The 20351-nt window shown below is 47.6% G+C and overlaps 1 protein-coding gene across 2 annotated transcripts in view; it reads right to left on the bottom strand.

Annotated features, from left to right (window-relative positions):
• LOC147606324 (mediator of RNA polymerase II transcription subunit 33A-like) overlaps positions 1-20351 on the bottom strand; it is a 94180-nt gene that overhangs the window by 50291 nt on the left and 23538 nt on the right. Inside the window, exons 1-4 of one of the 2 annotated variants that reach the window (XM_086791761.1) lie at positions 7542-7661; positions 7081-7403; positions 6907-6998; positions 6426-6798 (exon numbers count right to left, since the gene is read on the bottom strand). In XM_086791761.1, the coding sequence (XP_086647887.1) occupies positions 6426-6798; positions 6907-6998; positions 7081-7403; positions 7542-7576 (823 nt within the window). In that variant the 5' untranslated portion in view covers positions 7577-7661. Of the gene's footprint in view, positions 1-6425; positions 6799-6906; positions 6999-7080; positions 7404-7541; positions 7662-20351 lie in introns of those variants that run through there. The other variant, XM_086791760.1, reaches the window with a different exon arrangement.

The raw sequence follows: 20351 nt of genomic DNA, 5'->3' as shown, positions 1-20351 counted from the left end.
CTCCTATGTGGAGCGCTCTCTTTCCACATGTAATGCTCTTTGTCTACGCTGCCCACCTGCGCTTCAGCATGTAGCTTGCACGCCTCTGTCTACGCTGCCCACCTGTGTTGCCTACTCTGTGCGCCTCTGGCTGCTCTGTCTGTGCTACCCATCTGCGCGCCTATGCCTGCTCTGTGCGCCTCTGCCTGCGCTGTCCACCTGCGCACCTCTGCCTGCTCTGTGCGTAGCCAGTCACCTGTCTGCTGTGCGGTGCATGTGTCTGCTTTGTGCGTAGGGGTTTCCCTGTCTGCTGTGCGGCGCCTGTGTCTGCTCTCTGCGTAGGGGTTTCCCTGCCAGCGATGAATGGCAGTATTGTAAATTGGAAGAGTATCCCGAAGATTACAATCAAAAATGGGATAAACTTGGTAATATTCAAGAAGCCTATTTCACAGTTCTATAGAGTGATCTTGTTATGAATAGACTCCGTTTTCGTACACACCTTGCTCAGGCCCCCAAGGCAACAACTAGGGGTAAACATGTCTCATTCCCACGAGGGAGAATAGGATGGTGAAACAATCTTTCACACCCCCACGAAGGCACCAAATGCCTACCACAGAAGACTTTGGGAAGGGATCATGTCCCCTGGCTCACGAAGGCTTGCGAAGATGGCCCGACGAGATGAGGCACTCTATGAGGAGATACAGCTGCACATAAGGACAGAGATGAGCACCATGCGACAAGAGCTTGAAAAGGAATGGACTGAGCAAATGCATGCCCAAAAGAAAGTGATATATGAAACGTTGAAGGAAGAGATACATGCCCAATTGAAGGGAGAAATGCAAGCCCAAGTACGGGTTGAGATGGAATTAGCCCAAGCCTTGATGCACACGGAAATGAAAAAAGAGATGCAGAAATGGAAAGATGACATGCTCCGGGAGATTGGCACAACAGTTGCATCGTACGAAGGCATCTTGAAGACGTGTATGGCTGACCGCGAAAAAGACATCACAGAAATGCAAAACACTTTGGAATCATGTAAGGCAAAAGTGGCTGCAAATGAGAAGGAAATGCATTCATGGGCTGAAATTGCCAGTGCCACAAAGAAACAAATTGAGAAAGTCAGCCCATGGATTGTAGTAAAAAAGCAAAAGGATACACCCGTCGATAAAGTAGAGGTGATGAATGCTACATTGGAAGAGGAAGCCAAGAGACGGGCACGTGCCTTACATGTACGCATAGTTGAGCGGGAAGATAAGGGAAATCCCCAAGAGGATGCAAAAGCTCTTGCAACAAAAATTGGAGGCACTGATGTACCCATTACTGGAGCATGGCGAGTATGCAAAGATGAAACCAGGGCGAAGATATTGATCATCAGGTTTGGTGAGTTGGAGAAGAAGAAGGCCTTCCTCTCCAAAAGGATGGCCCTGAAGGGGGAAAAGATTTATTTGGATGAGGACCTTACACCGGCACCGATAGCACACTGGAAGAAACACATGCCGCGTGTGCTTAAGGCAAGGAAAGAGGAGAAATGGGCGGTATACAGAGATGGGTGAGTCATCATCACAGAGAGGAGGCCTGCCTGACAGTGCGCGGCCTATGAGACCTTGTGATTCACGGTGTGGAATTGCAATGGAGCCCTTAGAACAGATGCAGGATACTTTGAGGATACTTTCAGACACAGTGATATTGTTATGTATACGGAGACCCATCAGCGCACAAACAAGAGGCTTCCTGACGTGCAGGGTTATAGATGGGAGTCAGTGTTCCGCCCTTAGCCACGCATAGTGGGAGGCACCAAAGAATCTGGAGGAGTGGCAATACTTTTCAGGGAGGAGCTTCGTGACAAAATACATGTGGTACATAGAGATGCAGATGTGAGGTACATGTGCGTCCGAATATGCAAAGAGGGGCTACGCAAGCTATATGTGGTGGTATGCTACTTTCCCCCAGCCCACTCCAGATTTGCACTATCACGAGAGTCGCCCTACACGCCACTATATGATGATATCATGAGGTTTGCCAGCATGGGAGACATACTACTATTGGGAGACTTTAATGCACGTACAGGCACAGAGTAGACAGAGCTGTATGATACTCAAGAGGCTGTATACCGGGAGATCACGGCAGAGGATGTAGGGTTGCAAAGACCAGCACACGATGAGGGGGAGATTACAAATTATGCCAGGCATTTTTCTCACACTCGGGAGTGCACATGGGTTGGTCATATACAATGGCCTATCAAGATGACAAGGATCAGATGCTCTCACACACTAGAACTCTAAAGGGGGAGCGAGCACAATGGACTACTTGATGGGATCTCCTTCATTGATACCTGATGTACGGGGTTTCATGATTTCCAGTCGGCCCATTGGCATAGCAGCCGATCATGCATACCTGAGTTTCACACTAGTAGGTAGATCCCTGAGGGATGGGCCAGCCACTCATCTACCTAGGTACTGGAGATATCAGTTTACACGTGAGACGGTTGGGGTTTACCGAGATGCAGTATCTGATGGCTTGTTTTTGCTTTAGACCCGCATAACCCTCTGGACAAGATTACGAGAGGATTGGCAGGTGTACTACATGCATCCGCCTCATATGCGTTTCCCTGCACTATGATCCCTTCCACCCCCACCCCTCCGCAGCACTGCCCCGCAGAACAATTGGTATGATGATGAGTGTTGTGAGTGTGAGACACGAGCACAGCTACAACGTGAGATTGCCATTGGGACTCACACGCATAGACAGGCCATGATGATCTTTCGGTGCCTTGTGCGGAGGAAGAAACGAGCCTACCTGACTAAGTTAGAGGAGGAGATCTACCAACTCTTCCTGGGGAAGGACAGCAAGAGGGCATGGAAGATGTTTCAAGAGAGACAGCTTGGTACTCCGATTATTGCACCTGAGGCATGGCATGCTTATACTAGAGAGCTATATGATGCACCAGGACAGGCCCCCCTCCACTGAGAGCTAGACCGGCTAGCAGCACCTTTTTTACTATGCGGATGGTGCTAGATGCGATAGACAGGTTATAGATTGGAAAGGCACAGGATCATGATGGGCTAGTTGGAGAGCACTTCTCATATGCGCGCGACACTTTGGCTCCGCTCATCGTACATGTGTTTAATCATGCCATTTGTGAGGGTTTCTCGGCAAGCTGGACAAAGCATATCATTGTACCACTCTTTAAGAGTGGAGACTCCATGGTACCAGGCAACTACAGGATGATCATGAGTGGTCATTACTTGGCCAAACTATATGGCTCTATATTGGAGTCGGAGTTGAGCCGCTGGGTAGAAAGGCATGGTCATCGAGCACATGGACAGGCCGGCTTCAGGCGAGAATTTACTACCTTGGATCACATACTGACACTTCGGGCACTTACTGAAGAGGGCAGGGCACAGAAGAGAAGGATATACTGCTGCTTTGTGGACTTCCGCACAAAGCCTTTGATATTGTACAGATTGCATGACATTGAGGTACCTGAGGATATGCAGTGGGGGATATATGCTTTGTATGAGTCTATGATAGGCACAGTCCGAGCGGACTATCCAATATGGTGACCAGCACAATAGGGGTGAAGCAGAGATGCCCGCTATCGCCCACCCTCTTTGGACTATAAATTGATGTGGTCTCCGATTATGTAGACAGATTGGGAGGCCCAAGGGCATGCCTGGCAGGGGTGTTGATACCCATCTTGTTATATGCTGATGATATTGTTCTAATCTCAAACTCTCCGGAGGGATTACAGAGACATCTGGATACATTACAGGTATTCTGTGCGTATAGGGATCTGACAGTGAACCTTAGGAAAACCAAGGTTATGGTGTTTAACACTACACAGGCATGGGTGACGAGATCAGAGCCTCAGTTCACTTTTCGAGGGGAGCCGGTTGAGTACGTTAGGTCATGTCTACTTGGGAGTTACTTTCACAGGACCACGTTTCTCCTTGAAGGAGGCAGCAGCAACTAGATTAGCTCGAGGGCATGCAACCTTGGGGGCACTTGAGAAGCAGTGTGCACACATATAGTTTCAGGAGCCGGGCACCAAATTGTGGCTATTTGATACGCTTGTCACCCCGACCCTCCTATACGGAGCTCCAATTTGGGGGCCCAACCAAGGTTATGGTGTTTAACACCACACAGGCATGGGTGACGAGATCAGAGCCTCAGTTCACTTTCCGAGGGGAGCCGATTGAGTACGTCAGGTCATATGTCTACTTGGGAGTTACTTTCACAGGACAGCGTTTCACAGCAGCAGCTAGATTAGCTTGAGGGCATGCAGCCTTGGGGGCACTTGAGAAGCAGTGTGCACACATATAGTTTCAGGAGCCGGGCACCAAATTGTGGCTATTTGATACGCTTGTCACACCGACCCTCCTGTACAGAGCTCCAATTTGGGGGCCCAGCATACATCAAATCTCAGAGAGTGATGGATGAGGGATGGAGACAAATGGAGAGACCACTGATTATGATGATTGCCCGCATGATTCAGAGCAAATCATCATTACCACATGAGATTGTTCGGGCTGAGCTGGGTGCCGCACCAGTAGTGACCGAAGCCCTATTCCAGGCAGTTACCTTTTTACAGCGGCTATGGGAGCTCCCTCAGCAGAGGTACTCCCAATTGGCATTGACCTCATCCATTCAGTCAGCAGAGGATGGAGACACTCATTGCTGGTATGCTCAGATGAGATCATGGTTTGACCTACATGGTTTGCAGATAGAGGCACTACCAGCCTTTCAGTACAGCCTGGATTGTCCATTTTTGGATCTCAGCCGCTCAGAGCAGAACCGCGTGATCAGGATGGATATCATCAGAGTGGACACAGAGAGGACATGGACTAGTCCCCTTGAGCCCTTAGGCACGAAAATGGCTAATTACAAGAGCCATTTTCTACACCTCTCGCCTGGAATGTCCCCCGAAACATGATTATATGTGTTTGTAATCGCCTTGTGTTATAAAAGGCTCTAGTACTTCAGTTTATCCATGTTTTGAGTCAGGGGGTAGTTTAGAATGGCTAAAATGTGTGGTCAAGCCCCTTATCAGACCTAGCATGAGAGTCCAGGTTGGCCACTCTGATATTTTGAATCACATCTACAGTTGTGGGCCCAAATCACCATAGATATGAAGGTCAATCCCTATAACGCCACCTTAACTCCGAAGGGGGATTTGTTGGGTATTTCAGAGTCTCACTGTATGTACCCTTGTGTGTTTGTGTGTGAACAGACCCAAGACAAGCTATTGTTCTTTTATGTGTGTGTGAACACTCACCTATGTGAGTGAGTGAGTAAGTGTGAATCCACTTTTAAAGTGGTTAAGAATAATATCTAGATATTATATACATGTTTGACATAATCTATGATGTCACTCAGAAAAACCTCTAAGGCTATAAAAAGCATTGTACTTGGTGAAGCTATCAATTATATCAATCAATCTCATTGAGTCGTACAATCAATTTCTCTCCTGAGTATTGTGTCTTTCTCTCTCTATCACCAGCACGGCTCTCCACCAACCACCCTAGCTCATGTGTCTAACCCTAAACCATCAAAGATGGGACGAGGACAAGGGGATGAAGGACGGCAAAAAAAAGGAAGGGGGGGAGGGAACAGTCACATGGGGGGGGGGGGGGGGGAGGGAGGGGGCTCCAAGCTCTCGTTTTAACTACTCATCTCTTGTTTTAGAAGCTACTCTGTTGCTAGGTTACTAACTACCTTGGAGTAGAAGGAAAAAGTTTGGTGGACCCATGGGTGTCTATCCAACCCTGCTCATCCGTATCTTGCTGTACATGTCTGATGGGTGAGCCACCAACCATCACTGCATGCCATGTATATGTGACATGGGTGCCTGCATACCCACCACCCTTACATAGTTAAATGTGCTTCCATTGAAGGTTTTTGAGTGATTATCCTCTACAGTAAACATTATTGAAGGCCTGTAAGACCATTGGGAGTATCACACTTCCTATCTCTCACCATCAGTTTCCAGTAGACACAGTCCTGCAGGCCTAAACTATGCATGTAAAGTGTGTCGATCTGGCAGCTCACCCATTGGAGCACAGTCTAGCTATTAGATTGGTCCTTTACACTCCCGGAATTAATTCAATGGCAATAAACAGTATGTGGTGATGGAGGCCTTACATTCATCTACATACAGTTGCATAAATAGAGGCATCTTTTATTTAACTTATCTGGAGCAATGGTGTAAGGATGAAATTATTGTGCTCTGTTTTTTGCATGTTAGGTAGAAAAGATGAGTATTATAGACAGATAGTGCTGAAAATCATAGTGATGAAAAACAGAAAAGACTTGAAGTCTAATAGCAGACCACAAGGGTCTATGCAATGTGCATAGTGGCTTGAAACCAAAAAGACCAAAAATGACAACTACATATTGCAATGTAGCTGGAAAAATGCACCGAAAAAATAAGACAGAACTAGAAATACCTGTTCTAGTACCAGAACTTCCATCTGTTGTACCTAAACCTTCAAAGGCCATGCTTCCACCCTTAAATCCAGCAACAAATGCTGCTGCCGATGCTGCTGCTTGGTGAGCAGCAATGGCCACATGCTGAGGAGGAGAAAGAAGACCCTCGAATTGACCTAAGATCTTTAAGCTGGATGTAAATGCAGCACGACGGTTGCCAAAAGCCTTCCGCTGTTGGTCCTCGCTACCTCCAATGCAGCTACTCTCTGAGCCAACCATTGGCTGCTTCTCTTCTTCCTCAATGAGCAGTGCTGAAGCCAATGGCACAATGGAAAGCGGTATACATAAACGTGATTCAGACTGAGGTCTAGGACCTTCGACATTATCCAGCTCCTGCATTTTGTTTAGTTCAGGCTCTTTTATTCTGGTACACTTCAATACGATGCCTAGATTCCTCAAAACAATAGTGTTGCAAACAGCAGCTATAGAGCTCTAACTGACCCGCTGAAGTGCCCGTAATGCAGAAATCCACAGAGCTAGAAATGTGTCATGCCACAATGCATTTAGAAGAGACTGCAATGATTTCACTAATTCTGCAGATAGCAAACATACAATGTATGTGAATATAATTACAAACCAATAGGTCAGGGAGAAACTAATGAACTTGTAACCAACCTGCCAATGCCTCAACTACAGAAGTGGCCGGAATTCGTCTTCCAACCATGACATCCTCCATGAAAATATCAATAGGAAGCCATGCAGCTGCACGTCCAACTTCAGAACAGTTACCGAAGGACCAGCTATTAGTCCTTGACTCAACAAGCACCTGAACAACTGGAAACTGATGAGGCTTCAGCTCTTGGCTAAGGCCTTGCTGAAATGACCTGATCAAGTGAGTTATGGCTTCCAAAGCTCCCTTTGGAGCTGTGAATGATACATCTTTAGTCAATGCCTCCAGTGACTGAAGGCAGCATGCAACCATGCTCCACTGATCCAACCTGCAGAGGCAGTGCAATTGAGTTACCTGTAACCTGACAAAATTGTTTGCTCAAAAGCTCCAGAAAAGTTAACAAAAGCATCTGTCTGAGTGGCACAATGGAGAAAGATTTAGGAAAAAAAAGGGCAAAAGAAGTCACCGTTGATAAGCAGGACTCTTGCTAGCCTGCAGCATCCCCCTTGCCTAAAGCCTGCGCACCCCCCTCCAATGTGCTGGAGGGGGGTGTGCTGGCCCACTCACAGCCCCTTGCTTTCTCCCCCCACCAACACCTCACCTCCTGCCCCTGCAGCCTTGCACTGCCCCAAAGCCGCTCTACCTCTGCTTCCCCAGTTCGCTGCCCCGCCTTTGCGCTGCTCCCACCCATAGTAACATAAAAACACATTTCGCCCTGTCAAAATGCCACGAAACGTTTCTGTCACAAAACGTTTCAAAACAAAACGAAACATGGGCATTGAAACGGCCTTTCACCCAAATGTAAAATCAGGTCAAAAAAACAGGCGTATGCGTTTTTTTTTTTTTTTTGCAAATCCAATTTCGCCCATTTCCTGCCCGTCGATTTCGCCCATGTTTGCTGCCCGTGAGCTTGTTCGCGCATCCCCCATTGCTCTTCGCTTCCTCTCCTCCATGCCTCCTCTTCCTTTTCCCTTCTCTTTCTCTTCTCCTCCACGGTCCACCCCTCCTCTTTCTCTCCTTTTCTTGCCTTCCAACTTTCTCTATTTTCTTCTCACCTCCTTCCCTCTTCTCCTCTTCCCTTCCAACTTGTTTATTTCCTCTCTCTCTCTCTCTCTCTCTCTCTCTCTCTCTCTCTCTCCTATTCTTACCCAAATTTTGAAAATACCAAAAAATACTCCCAAAATCATAAATTTCATACCCAATCTCCCAAAATCATGAATTTCACATTATCTCCCCCAATCTCTCATTAACTTGGGCATTTTCATGCTCAATTTCTGAAATTTTCAGAAATTTCAGATTTCCCCTCAAATTTTCAGCCTTCAATTGCAAGTTCCAACTCTTCCACATAATGGCTCCTTGCAAATTCTCTAATACGCATAACATTTGGGGGGATTTAGTGCTCATTCACAAGTATAGGACATCTGGCACATCACCTCATGCTGGGCCTTTTTCGGGCTTCTATTGGCCAGGTACAATATTTGATCCGGAACTTCTTGTGGGCCAGAAGTGATGGGAGCCAGGGCCAAGGTGGCATGGAGAGTGATCATTCAGCCACGTAGCAGAGGGGCGCTTGGCCTCATCGATCCAGCTATACAAAGCCATGCCCTGCTGGGCAAGTTGATTGTTAGAGGACTCCTACCCGGTGATGAGCCTTGGAAGGATTTCCTCTTGGCCCAGATTTCAGCCCGCACTCCGAGCCTTGGAGGCCCATGGCCGCAAAGTACCAGATGGATCTTCACAGAGATGCGAGCCCATGGTTTCAGTCATGCCTTTGAGGACAGATTCGCAGCCAGTCTACTTTGTGCTTGGGATCATCTCAGGCCAGCCCTTAGACAGATTGTTCCAGTCGCCTCAAAGGAGCAGCTTCAGCAACCTTTGATCTGGAACCCCAAAACCGTTTACCCAGTGGCCACATGCTGGGGGCCCAACCGCACATATCCTGGGGCACCTTGAGCATGGAACCAGCCAAGTCTCTTGGAGATTGGATTGCACACAAGCAGTTACCTCAAGTGGAGCAGGAGACAGGCGTGACAAGGACCTGAGGTAGAGACAGGCTCAACATCGACATCGACTCAGCTATTCCTTAGGAGTGGTTGACTCCTATTCCAGAGCCCCAAACCCCCCCCTCCCCCCCCCCCCCAGTGTGGCTAGGCGTGTTCACCAGACACGATATCCTCGTGGGGGTCCATGGAGCAGATGAGGACAGTGATCTGCTCACTTTTTCTATTGGATTACATGGCAGATTAGAGAGATCAGAGCACCCCTTGGAGGATTTCAGAGGCTGCACCTTGTAGAGGGTGAGGGTGATTGGTTTTCGGGCGCAGGCATGGCACATAGACCCAACACCGACCAAGGTGGCCAGGGAGAGATTTTGGCGGTTATGGATTTGGGAGTGCCGACCTCTCACGCGGTTGCAGTGGGACCCAAGAGAGTGGACTTGGCATGATCCCACAGATCGGGTGGAGACTCTAGATGCCCCTTTCTTTGCATATATAGCACGGCTCGGCCGCAAGATCCAGATGCCGGAGATAGAACGCACACCGGCAGCAACAGCACACTGGCAGTCTCAAGGCCTATCAGAGCGCTTCCTTTCAAATTTCTAGAAGGGGCTTTGCGACAGCTTTTGGCCGAGGAAGATCACTCTCTTCCTTTGGGTGACGGCACACAGGAAACTGGCGGTTGGTACTTGGTTGGCAGTCGGAGGTCGGTCAGCAGCTTGCCCGAGGTGTGGCCACCCCCATGAGTCTCAATGTCATTGCCTTTGGGATTGCCCGAAGGCTCAGCAGATTTGGCAACGGATTCTCCGCATCTTCGCTATGGACAGGGCATCCACCTGGATCATCACTTGGGGTACTATTGCTTTGGCCACCAAGGCTAGAGTGGTCAAGACTTACGAGGAGGACGGGAGAGGACTTGCCCTTCCGGTCTCCCACCATCGTATTGCAATAGTACCAGTCACAGCCCCGCCGGCATGTGTCTAGCGACTAGGCTTATGCCAACGATGGGAGATTTGCAGTAGCATAGCCGCCTGGCACATCTAGCGTGCTAGATGTAGTGAGGCCATCGAGGGCACCCACACTCCGCCGGCTGAGACCATCAAGAGCATATGGCTCGATATCATTCACACCCTCTGCGGTTAGTGGGGGAAGCTGCAAGGAGGTTCTGCCCACATGCGGAAGCGGCGAGAAGCCTTCTTGAGACTTTGGAGACCTGGCCCTTTCCTCACGGATAGTGGCGGAACACCATTTGGCATTACAGACCACTGTATGATTGTTTCCCCCTCCTCCCCCTGTATGAGATAGCCTTCTCCTCACAGAGCACCCAGCCGGAGGAGAAGCATCTCTTCCCCTTTGATCATTTGTCTCCCGCCCTTATATAAGGTGAGGCTATATTTAGCCCGTCATGGTTGTACTTAGCCCTTTGCAGCTATTTTTCTTTAACTAATTGAAGAATCTTTTTCCGAAAAAAGAAAAGGACATCCAGCACAAAACAAAATGTGTGGTTTGCAAGTTTTGTGGAGAAGTTCAACGAGGAGCCGCAACCCGTGTGAAGACACACTACACATGGGAAAAGTCACAAGGAACACATGGGTGCACTCATGTTTTGGAAGGTGTCTTTCTTGCCTACGGCGGTTCACCATCAAAGTTTGCGGAAATACGAGCACTTCTCCATTTGCCTTTGCCTCCAGAGGCCATCAATGCAAAGGTGGAAGAAGCCAAGCAAAAGGAGGCATCAAGAAGACCGAGTATGGAAGTAGCAACATCGACACATACCTTTCAACAAGGGCCCTTTCATCCCAATTATGCATCTTATTCTCAAGTTCCCGTCACTCCAGATCCATCTAACATTGGTGAGTCCTCGCCTAATGTCGACTCAAGTGATGTGCCGCCCATTGCCATGCCTTCTCCAAGTTCATCGGACTTTGTTAGTGGTGCTAGTGGGTATGAACAGATGTCAATGCCCTCCCAAGTGCACTCTAGGGCAGCCACAAGAAAAAGGGGAAGAAAGCCTCCAAGACGCCAAATGACGCTCGATGCTAGCTATGCTCCAAAGTTGAAGCAAGAGGACCAAATTGCTGACCATCACTTCTTTTATCAATGCAGCCTTGCCTTTCACATAGCTCATTGTCCAGCATACCACAAGTTTTATAATGCACTTGTGACGGCCGCCACAGCGGGAGATACAGGCCTACATCCAATGAATGCCAAGTCTTTGAGGACAACTCACTTGACAGATCATGTGAGGTATATTGAGGATGAGCTCATCAGATTGAGAGCTTGTTGGCAGCGTTATGGTTGCAGCATAGTGTCAAATGGATGGAGTGACACGGTGAGTCACAAACTACCAAGTCTCGACTCTCCCCAACTACGCTTTATGTCAATGTTTTATGAAAATCTTTCATAAAAGTTTGAACTTTGTAAATTTATGATCTCTCCTCTTTCTCTAATGCATGGTTTTGCTATGGTCAGCGGCACCGTCAGGTATCATCTTGTGTTAGTGTAACATGCAGCGGAAGTATTCGTATTGGAGGATCCTGTCACACAAATGCTCACACCGTCTTCTGTATCCTGAGTTTCGCGAGTTCAGCAATCCACTTTAATGACTTCAAACTTTAAAGAGATATGAGAGAGAGATGAGAACTCTACACCATGTGGGGTCCCGAATTACCCACTAAAGGGCCCCCTATCCCATTACCGAGATAGTATTTGCTTTATTATCTTTAAAGAGATTGATGATAAGCCAAACGCAAGACCTCTGAAGACCAAGCGTTGGGCTGAATTGTACACTGCTGTAGAAGTACCAAAGATGTCCAATCTCGAGCCTATGCACTCTTCCCAATGGAATGAGGGAGGGATGCAAAGCTAGGGCTGTGTTTGGGACTATTCTAGACAGAGTATGAATGCTGTAAATGAATATGAATGCTGCGTTTTACCTTCACCAAGTGGCTGGAGCAAAACGATGATGAGATGTATGCTGAAAACTGTATGGATGCAGAAAACGCAAGGTGGGCTGAAGGCTGAATGCTGAACTGCATTTTACCGATGCAAGATGGCTGAATGCTCATGCGTTGAGGCGCCTATTGCTATAGGAGGAAAACGCTGAGATGAGGAGGCTGAAAACTGCAATTGCTTTGCACCTTGTGCTAAAGATGCTAAGCGCCTGAATGCTCCTTGGCTGAATATGAATGAAGGAGAGAATGGTTATGCGAGGGCTCTATTTATATGGGCTGAATGAGCCAGTCGGCTGGCTACTGAGCTGGCCGACTGCTCATGTCCAATGAATAATGCATAAATGTGTATAAAATGCTAAAAATGCTGGGAAAAATACCAGAAAAATACTATTAAATATCGTGATAAATATTGGATGATATCTGGGGTTCCTACACTGATCTAGATGCTATGCATGAATGTGCTGCAATATGTAGGATGCTTTCTGATGCAAACCCTAAGGTTTCTACTGACTGTATATGCATGAATGCGTCTCTTTAAGTGGGTTAAGGGACTTAGACTGACTGACTGACTTGCTATGGCTGAGAATGACCTACGTAGCTTGTGCCTGACTTATCCTGGACTGAGGATTACAATGGGGTCACGGCGAACGACAAATATCATCCTGAATGGTACTAATATTGTTACAATGTTGCACTGATGATGATGAGCCATTTTGTCACCATGCACTACAGTGCAAAGTGCATGTGACAGTTAGCACCACATTGTTGCGTGTTGTTGATGCATCTGCTCCTGGCTTAAGTATTACTGGTCTCATGACCCTGTGAATTTGTGCAACATAAGTGTGAGCATGGTGGTCGGTGAGCAAGATATATGTTTAAAGGTTCTTTTTACTACCCCATGTGGAGGGGGATAAATATTTTGAGAGGACAAAGGATTTAAAACCAATAAAAACAAAGGACCCCTTTGGATACAATTGTGGCCCTTTCAGGGAGTTTACGCTATTACTAGCGGGGACACTCTTTTTGGAGTAGTACTCAGCTGCAACTACAGGCGCATGTGCTTTTTGGCCAGTGGGGAAGGCAGGTGACTCGCGGGCTGCAGAAAAGCGTAGGGCTGGGCTGCACGTGGGTCTCTCTCTTTCTCTAGTCTCTTTCTCTAGTGAAAGGCTACGCAGGTCTACAGGGGCAAGCCGGCGGCTGCAAGACAAGAGGCAAACTGGATTGACAGCAACACGTGCTCCTCTCTCTCTCTCTCTCTCTCAGACATTGTAGTAAAGGGTACACAGGCAAAAGTCTCCTATATGGACAACAATGAGAAAATAGCAGTGATGAAGCAAACAAGGTCTCTCCAAGGGACAAAGGTATGGATAGCTGATGAACTCACCCGCTACAACTCAAGAAACAAATCGGCAGAGCTGAATAAAGTAAAAAAGCAAGAAAGAATGGCAAATGGGCAATATACAGAGGAGGACAAGCAATCATTAAAAATTCCGTACCCCACCCCTCTCAAGAGCAAATCCATCCATGGATGAAATATAGCTATTTTTATTTTTTTTTCCAGTTTTATGCCTCTTTGGCATCGATACCCAGAGTGGAATGTAAATGGATGTACCTGATCTGTCCCATAGGTCGGATTAGGCCTCCCGTGGACGTTAATATAACTCTCTCTCTCTCTCTCTCTCTTCTCTCTCTCAGACATTGTATCAGATCCACCATGATGTAACTTTTTGGTCTCATAGGTCATTATGGCCTTTTGAAGACGTTAATATAACATTTCATTTCATTTCTCTCTCTCTCTATGCCTCCCTCTCTCTCTGCGCCTCCCCTCCTCCTGCCCGCCAGCCCCCCTGCGCTAGCCCTCCCTCCCGCCCTCTCTCCCGCCAACCCCCTGCCCTCTCTCCCTCTCTGCGCCTCCCCTCCTCCTGCCCGCCAGCCCCCTCTGCGCCAACCCTCCCTCCTGCCCACTCTCCCGCCAGCCCCCCTGCCATCTCTCTCTCTGCGCCTCCCTCTCTCTCTGCGCCTCCCCTCCTCCTGCCCGCCAGCCCCTCGCTCTCTCTACTGCGCATACCCCTCTGCCCGCTACACCCCCCCCCCTCTCTTTGCTGCGCCTCCTACCCTCTCTGCCCGCCAGCCCCTGCGCCCCCCCTCCTCCTGCCCACCAGCCCCTCGCCTCCTCTCCTCTCTCTCTCCCGCCTCTCCTCTCAACCCCCGCCTCGCCCCCTCTTCTCTACCTTCCGCCTGTCCTGTGAGCCCCCGCCTCCCCCCCCCCTCTGCTCGATACCCCTCTGCCTGTTAACCCCCCCCCCCCCTTTTTGCTGCACCTCCTGCCCCCACCTGCACACCTGACACCACCTATGCGTTCTCCTGCCCCCGCCTGCACACACAACCCCGCCATTGCCCTACTGCTGAATCTTTTCTCTACATGGCTTGACCCCCCTCATGCTGCTGTTTCGCGCTGCGCGCAGGTGTCATGGATTAAATTCCAATCCATTGGCTGTGGGAAGTACTGCAAAAAGTCATGGCCAAGACCGGAGTTAAAGAGGAGCTCATGAAGGTGGAGGACAAGCTCAACACAATTATCAAAGAAAACAAGAAGATGGTCGGCTCTTCCGTTACCGCAATCATAACCGCCTCTCCAAACTCGAGAAGGGATTTGACAAAATCCAAGAGCTCGACGAGGGAACATCAAGGCAAGAGGCTGAGATTTCAGCCCTAAAGGAGGAACTAGTGGAGGCCAAATTGCATGCTAAAAGTCAAGCGGCTGAAATCTTATCCCTCAAAAAGGAGTTGGAAGCCACTTCACTAGGCAAGCTTGAGGATGGAAAATTTCAGCCCTCCTTGATTGAAGAGCTGAATACCATCCATCAAGGAACAAATGAGGATCATTCGAGAGGAGGAGGAGCAACATAAAGAGAAGACATCTTCATGGGTGGAGGTGATCACAGGGACACAAAAGAAGATGGACGAGGCGGAGAAATGGATCGAGGTCGCCAAGAAAGGGAAAGGTAAAGAATCGCCACCCATCCCCACTCCCACCATCATCAACATGACCCTTGAAGAGGAGCAAAGGAGGAAGACCCGGGCCTTACATGTACGAGTGTCCGGTCTAAAAGACCGTGATGATGCGGAAGGGGAAACCAAGGAGCTCTTCTCTATGATGGGCATTGAAGCCACGCACACAAAGGCATGGAGAGTGGGAAAGAAGAGAGAAGGTAGTGGCGAATCTTCGAAGGAGAGAGCACTTATCATTCGTTTCCCCTCCACGGAAGTGAAGAAGGACTTCTTGAAGGAGACGTCCTACACTCAAGAAGACGGGAATATCTCTTGGAGATGACCTCACACTCTCGCAGCTTGCCGACATGAAAGAAGTTAAGCCCGAGATAAGGGCAACCCGAGAGAAAGGGAAAGTGGCCTTCTATAGAGATGGTAGAGTGGTGATTATGGAGAGGCGCTCTTCATGACGGTGCGAGACCTATGGGACTACACTCAAAGTTGCTACTTGGAATTGTAATGGATCTCTACGCCTTGATGTAGGGGCTTTTGAGGATAGTTTCACTGGGAGGGACATCATCTTCTACTCTGAGACGCATCAGGCTCCTAGACAGTCCATGCCACATGTTAGTGGATACCGATGGGAGACTGCTTGTAGACAGGAGACTCGTTCAGAGCATAGAGGACGGGGCTCAAGAGGAGTGGCAGTATTGTTTAGAGAGAAGCTGCAACCACTGATACATATAGTCCGCAGAGATGAGCAGGCTAGGTACATGTGGGTTAGACTGAGGGCAGAGACGGGCAGATATCTCTACATTACTATATGCTATTTTGCTCCTAGTACATCAGTGTATGCATCACCTAGCGGGCAGTCTCCCTTTTCTATTTTGGATGATGACATTTGGGAGTTCTTCAGGGATGGTGACATCATTCTCCTGGGGGACTTCAATGCCAGGACCGCCCATAACCAAACAGTATTTTATGATACCTCAGAGGAGATATTGAGGGAGCTTGATGTTAGGGATATGGGCCTATCTAGACTCTCACAAGATGAGAAGCACACTGAGTATGGCCGGTATTTGATAGACATGGGGACTGCACATGGATTGGCCATCCTGAATGGCCTACAGAGATTCCCAGCAGCGGGCGGTTTCACTTGCTTTCCACATCCGCATGGTGCTAGTACAGTGGACTATGTTATGGCTCAGCCCAGTCTCATTTCCTCTTTTCAGGATTTTATGGTAGGCACTAGGCCGGTTGGAGTAGTAGTGGATCATGCTATCTTGTCCTTCACTCTCGCATTTCAGTTCAGCACAGCTCCATTGGGACAGGTCTCCACACACTCGTTATACCTTTACGAGGGAGACTGATACCATGTACACGGATGAGATATACAGACGCTTATGTGTCGAGGAGCCGGGACGGCCATTAGATGAGCTCACTCAAATATTGATAGAGACGCTTCATGCTGCGGTCATTGAGGCCACGGTAAAGGCAATTCGGGCTTTCTTTTATTGGCCGACCTTGAGAAGGGATGTTGATGCTTCTTTTAGGCAATGCATCGTATGTCAGAAGGTAAAGTTTGACCGTCAAAAGACACCAGGGTTACTTCAACCTTTACCAATTCCAGATAGACCATGGGAGAGCATTGCCATGGATTTTATATTTGATCTTCCGAGGACACAAACGGGGAATGATGGCATTTGGACTATCATATGCAGGATCAGTAAAGGCTCATTTCGGGACACTAATCCTGCCATATTGTACTTTTCACTTTTAGTTGGATCACATGGCTGCTATCTTACTGTATTGAGCAGCCTTCGTTATCAATGAGGTTTTGCTTTGGATGTCTTGCTGTATCACTAGAATGCAATCGAGGATGCTTGCCATTTTTCAAGAGGGCAGAGGGCGGTATGTCATGACCCGCAGCATAGGTGTGAGCATGGTGGTTAGTGAGCAAGATATATGTTTAAAGGTTCTTTTTATTACCCCATGTGGAGGGGGGATAAATGTTTTGAGAGGACAAAGGATTTAAAACCAATAAAAACAAAGGACCCCTTTGGATACAATCGTGGCCCTTTGAGGGGAGTTTACGCTATTGCTGGCGGGGACTCTCTTTTTGGAGTAGTACTCGGCTGCAACTACAGGCGCATGTGCTTTTTGGCCAGTGGGGAAGGCAAGCAACTCGCGGGCTGTAAAAAAGCGTAGGACTGGATTGCACGTGGGTCTCTCTCTCTCTTTCTCTAGTGAAAGGCTCCGCAGGTCTCCAGGAGCAACCGGCGGCTGCAGAACAGGAGGCGGACTGGACTCGCAGCAACACGTGCTTTTCTCTCTCTCTCTCTCTCTCTCTCTCTCTCTCTCTCTCTCTCTCTCTCTCTCTCTCTCTAGCGACTGTTGGGCTGCAGGGTTCTTTCATGCGCAGGCGCACATAGGGCTATAGGAGGCGGACAGAGCAGGTGCAGGATTTTCTCACGCCTTCTCTCCCTTGGAAGGAGGCATAGGGCTGAAGCCTTTCTTTTTTTTTTTTTTTTCGTGAAATGGTGTTTTATATTATATGTAAAATGTACATCAGCCACATGGCTCACACAGAACCTATGGCCCCAAACAAAACCCCCACAAAAGATCCTCTAAAGGATCGTGACCATGCAAACCTGTACACTAATAAGAAAGCCTCCTAGCCAAATAAGCATCCCAGATAGAAGCATCAAAGATGAGCCAGCCGAGCCGCCGTAGACCATAAGGAAATAACATCTGCATCCAGTAGCTGAGCTGAGAGAAGAGAAGAAAACTGCCAAAGCAGCAAACCGCGGATACGTAGAATGTGCCCATGTATTCGAGACAAGGAATCAAAAATGAACCCATTCCGTGTAGTCCAAATATGCCAAAGTCCTGTCCATCTAAGGAAATGGAATATCACAAGGTGGCTGTCTGAAGTAATGACTTGAGGACAAATCCCAAATATCCACTGATGAGCCGAAACAGTAGACCTCTCTACTGCCTCCCAAACGCGAGAGACAAAAGACCAAATCTGACGGGCCACTGGACAACTCATGAACAGATGCATAACTGTTTCAGTGCATGTCGTGCAGAAGAAGCAAGAGGCCACTGTAATTTTACGACGGCTCAGCTGATCCCGTGTAGGTAACCCTCCCACCAACATCCTCCAAATGAAAACCTTACCTTGGTAAGGGAGTTTAGACTGCCAACCACGCATAAGAGTTTTCTGCCACCATGATTTAGACTTGTGCAATCCCCACACCTTATTGGCCTTGGCTGCTGAAGCCTCTCTCTCTCTCTCTCTCTCTCTCTCTCTCTCTCTCTCTCTCTCGATCGGTCTTGGTGAAGATGGAGATTGAGGCAAGGATTATGGTTGCTCCGGTCACACGCTTGCGAGCCTAAGGAGTACATAGCTTCTCTTTCTTCCAATCAAAGGGCTGTTTGGGGGTTCTTCCCTCAGTTCCTTGTGAGAGGAGGAATTTGCAGCCCAAGAGGGCAGAAACAAGAGCAACAGTTGAGGTTCATGGACTGTTTCATGGCTGTGTTTTTGGCTACGTGCATGGGCAAATGGATTGTGTTCACAGGGCCTCATGAATGTACTATCTTGGCTAATTAGAGGTGAATACATTGTGGTGTTTTGGGGCACAAGGCTATGTGAAACCTCTATGCTAAGAGGTCCAGAGGACTAACAGTTTGGACATGCATATATATGAGCCATGAATGGCCATGATGTATTTAGTTTAACTCTTCTATTGAATTGAATAAAGAAATACCGAAAGGGGCGCCAAGCTTTGGGGCCAACAGGTGTCGTTCTTCTTTTTTGTGTAGGAGCACTCTAGCTCCCTTTTTATTTGTCTTATTTGCTGGACTACAACTATGTTTAGGTGACTGCTAGTCTACCGCACTTTGGTTTCTACCACAGAGCGGTTTCAGCTGGAGAGTGGATTTATGGCCACATTAGGCAGGCCATTGAGGAGATTTGGCCACAAAATGTGATCCAAGTTATCACAAACAATGGCTCCAATTGTGCCAAGATGGGTAAATTTGTGTGGAGGGATTATCATACCATTGTCTGTACTCCATATGCATCCCATTCTTTGGATTTGATGATGGAGGACATTGTAAAGCTAGAGTGGGTGCACTCTACACTTGATAAGACCACACAAATCATTAGATTCATTACAAGGAAGACTCGAGCACTAGCTCTCTTTAGAGCTATATGCAAGTATGATCTCGTGAAGCCTTCAAAGACAAGATTTAGCTATCTTTTCCTCGTTCTTCAAAGGTAGAAGCCGCAAAGTGAAGGCCCACACTATTACTAACTACATCTTGGATAGTAATTTTTGGGAGGAAACGACCTCTATAAAGACAACCATTACACCATTGTACTTCATTTTGAGATTGTTTGACCATGAAGCAAGTACGACGAGCTTACTCTACCACTACATGCATAGGCTCAAGGAAAGTATGATAAATTGTAGATGCCTTTTAAATGAGAGGTATGCAATCTTTTTAACTATTAATATTACTTACAAGTGGCATGCCACATTATCACATCTTATTCACATTTCAAATAGATAGAATCTATATTGGACTAGAATTTGTAGAGTGGATGATTTACGCCGGATTTGGACTAAGAGATGGAATTGGTTTTATAAACCAATTCACATGGTTTCTTACATGTTGCATCCTTTATACAAGGATCAACAACATTGGTCCAACTACATTCTTGTGAGTGGTTTGATATCCTATGTGGATAGGATCTTTCTCTCAAAAGAGCAAGCGAAGTAAGCATGTCACATTCTTTCAATAACTCATGCTTCTCTTATCTTTAAGCCATGTCGCATTCTTGCAATAACTAACTAGCAATGCCATCTTGTAAGATTAAAGAGGAGTCTATCCTGTATGATTGAAGAGGAGTCTATCCTCTACATCCATGATCGAGATCAATTCATGCAAGATGTGGCCATGAGACCAAAGCAACGTAGGTTCATTGTATCATGGTGGGAAATAAATGGACGTCTCACTCCCACTTTGCAGGCATTGTCTCTTCGAGTTCTCTCTCTCAAAAGTGTACTAGTGGAGCGGTTGAGCGCATATGGAGTATATGTGCCGATATACATACCAAGAAAAGAAATAGGTAAAAATAAAATTTAATCATAATTTTGGAGTTTATATGTGGTTATATCACATCAACTAGTTAACGATTTGAATTTATTACGGATTGAGCACATCTCAGCTTAATAGGTTGGTATATGTAAATGCCAACCTTTGCCTCTTGGGGCAACTTAAAGGCTCAAACACCACTGCCCGTGATGACGGAGGGGATATGTTGCA

Source organism: Cibotium barometz, chromosome 57, assembly GCF_041138505.1.
Source record: "Cibotium barometz isolate CiBa-2024 chromosome 57, ASM4113850v1, whole genome shotgun sequence".
Lineage (NCBI taxonomy): Eukaryota > Viridiplantae > Streptophyta > Polypodiopsida > Cyatheales > Cibotiaceae > Cibotium > Cibotium barometz.
Note: the sequence above shows the minus strand (reverse complement) of the source record. Positions and strands in the feature narration are given on the sequence as shown.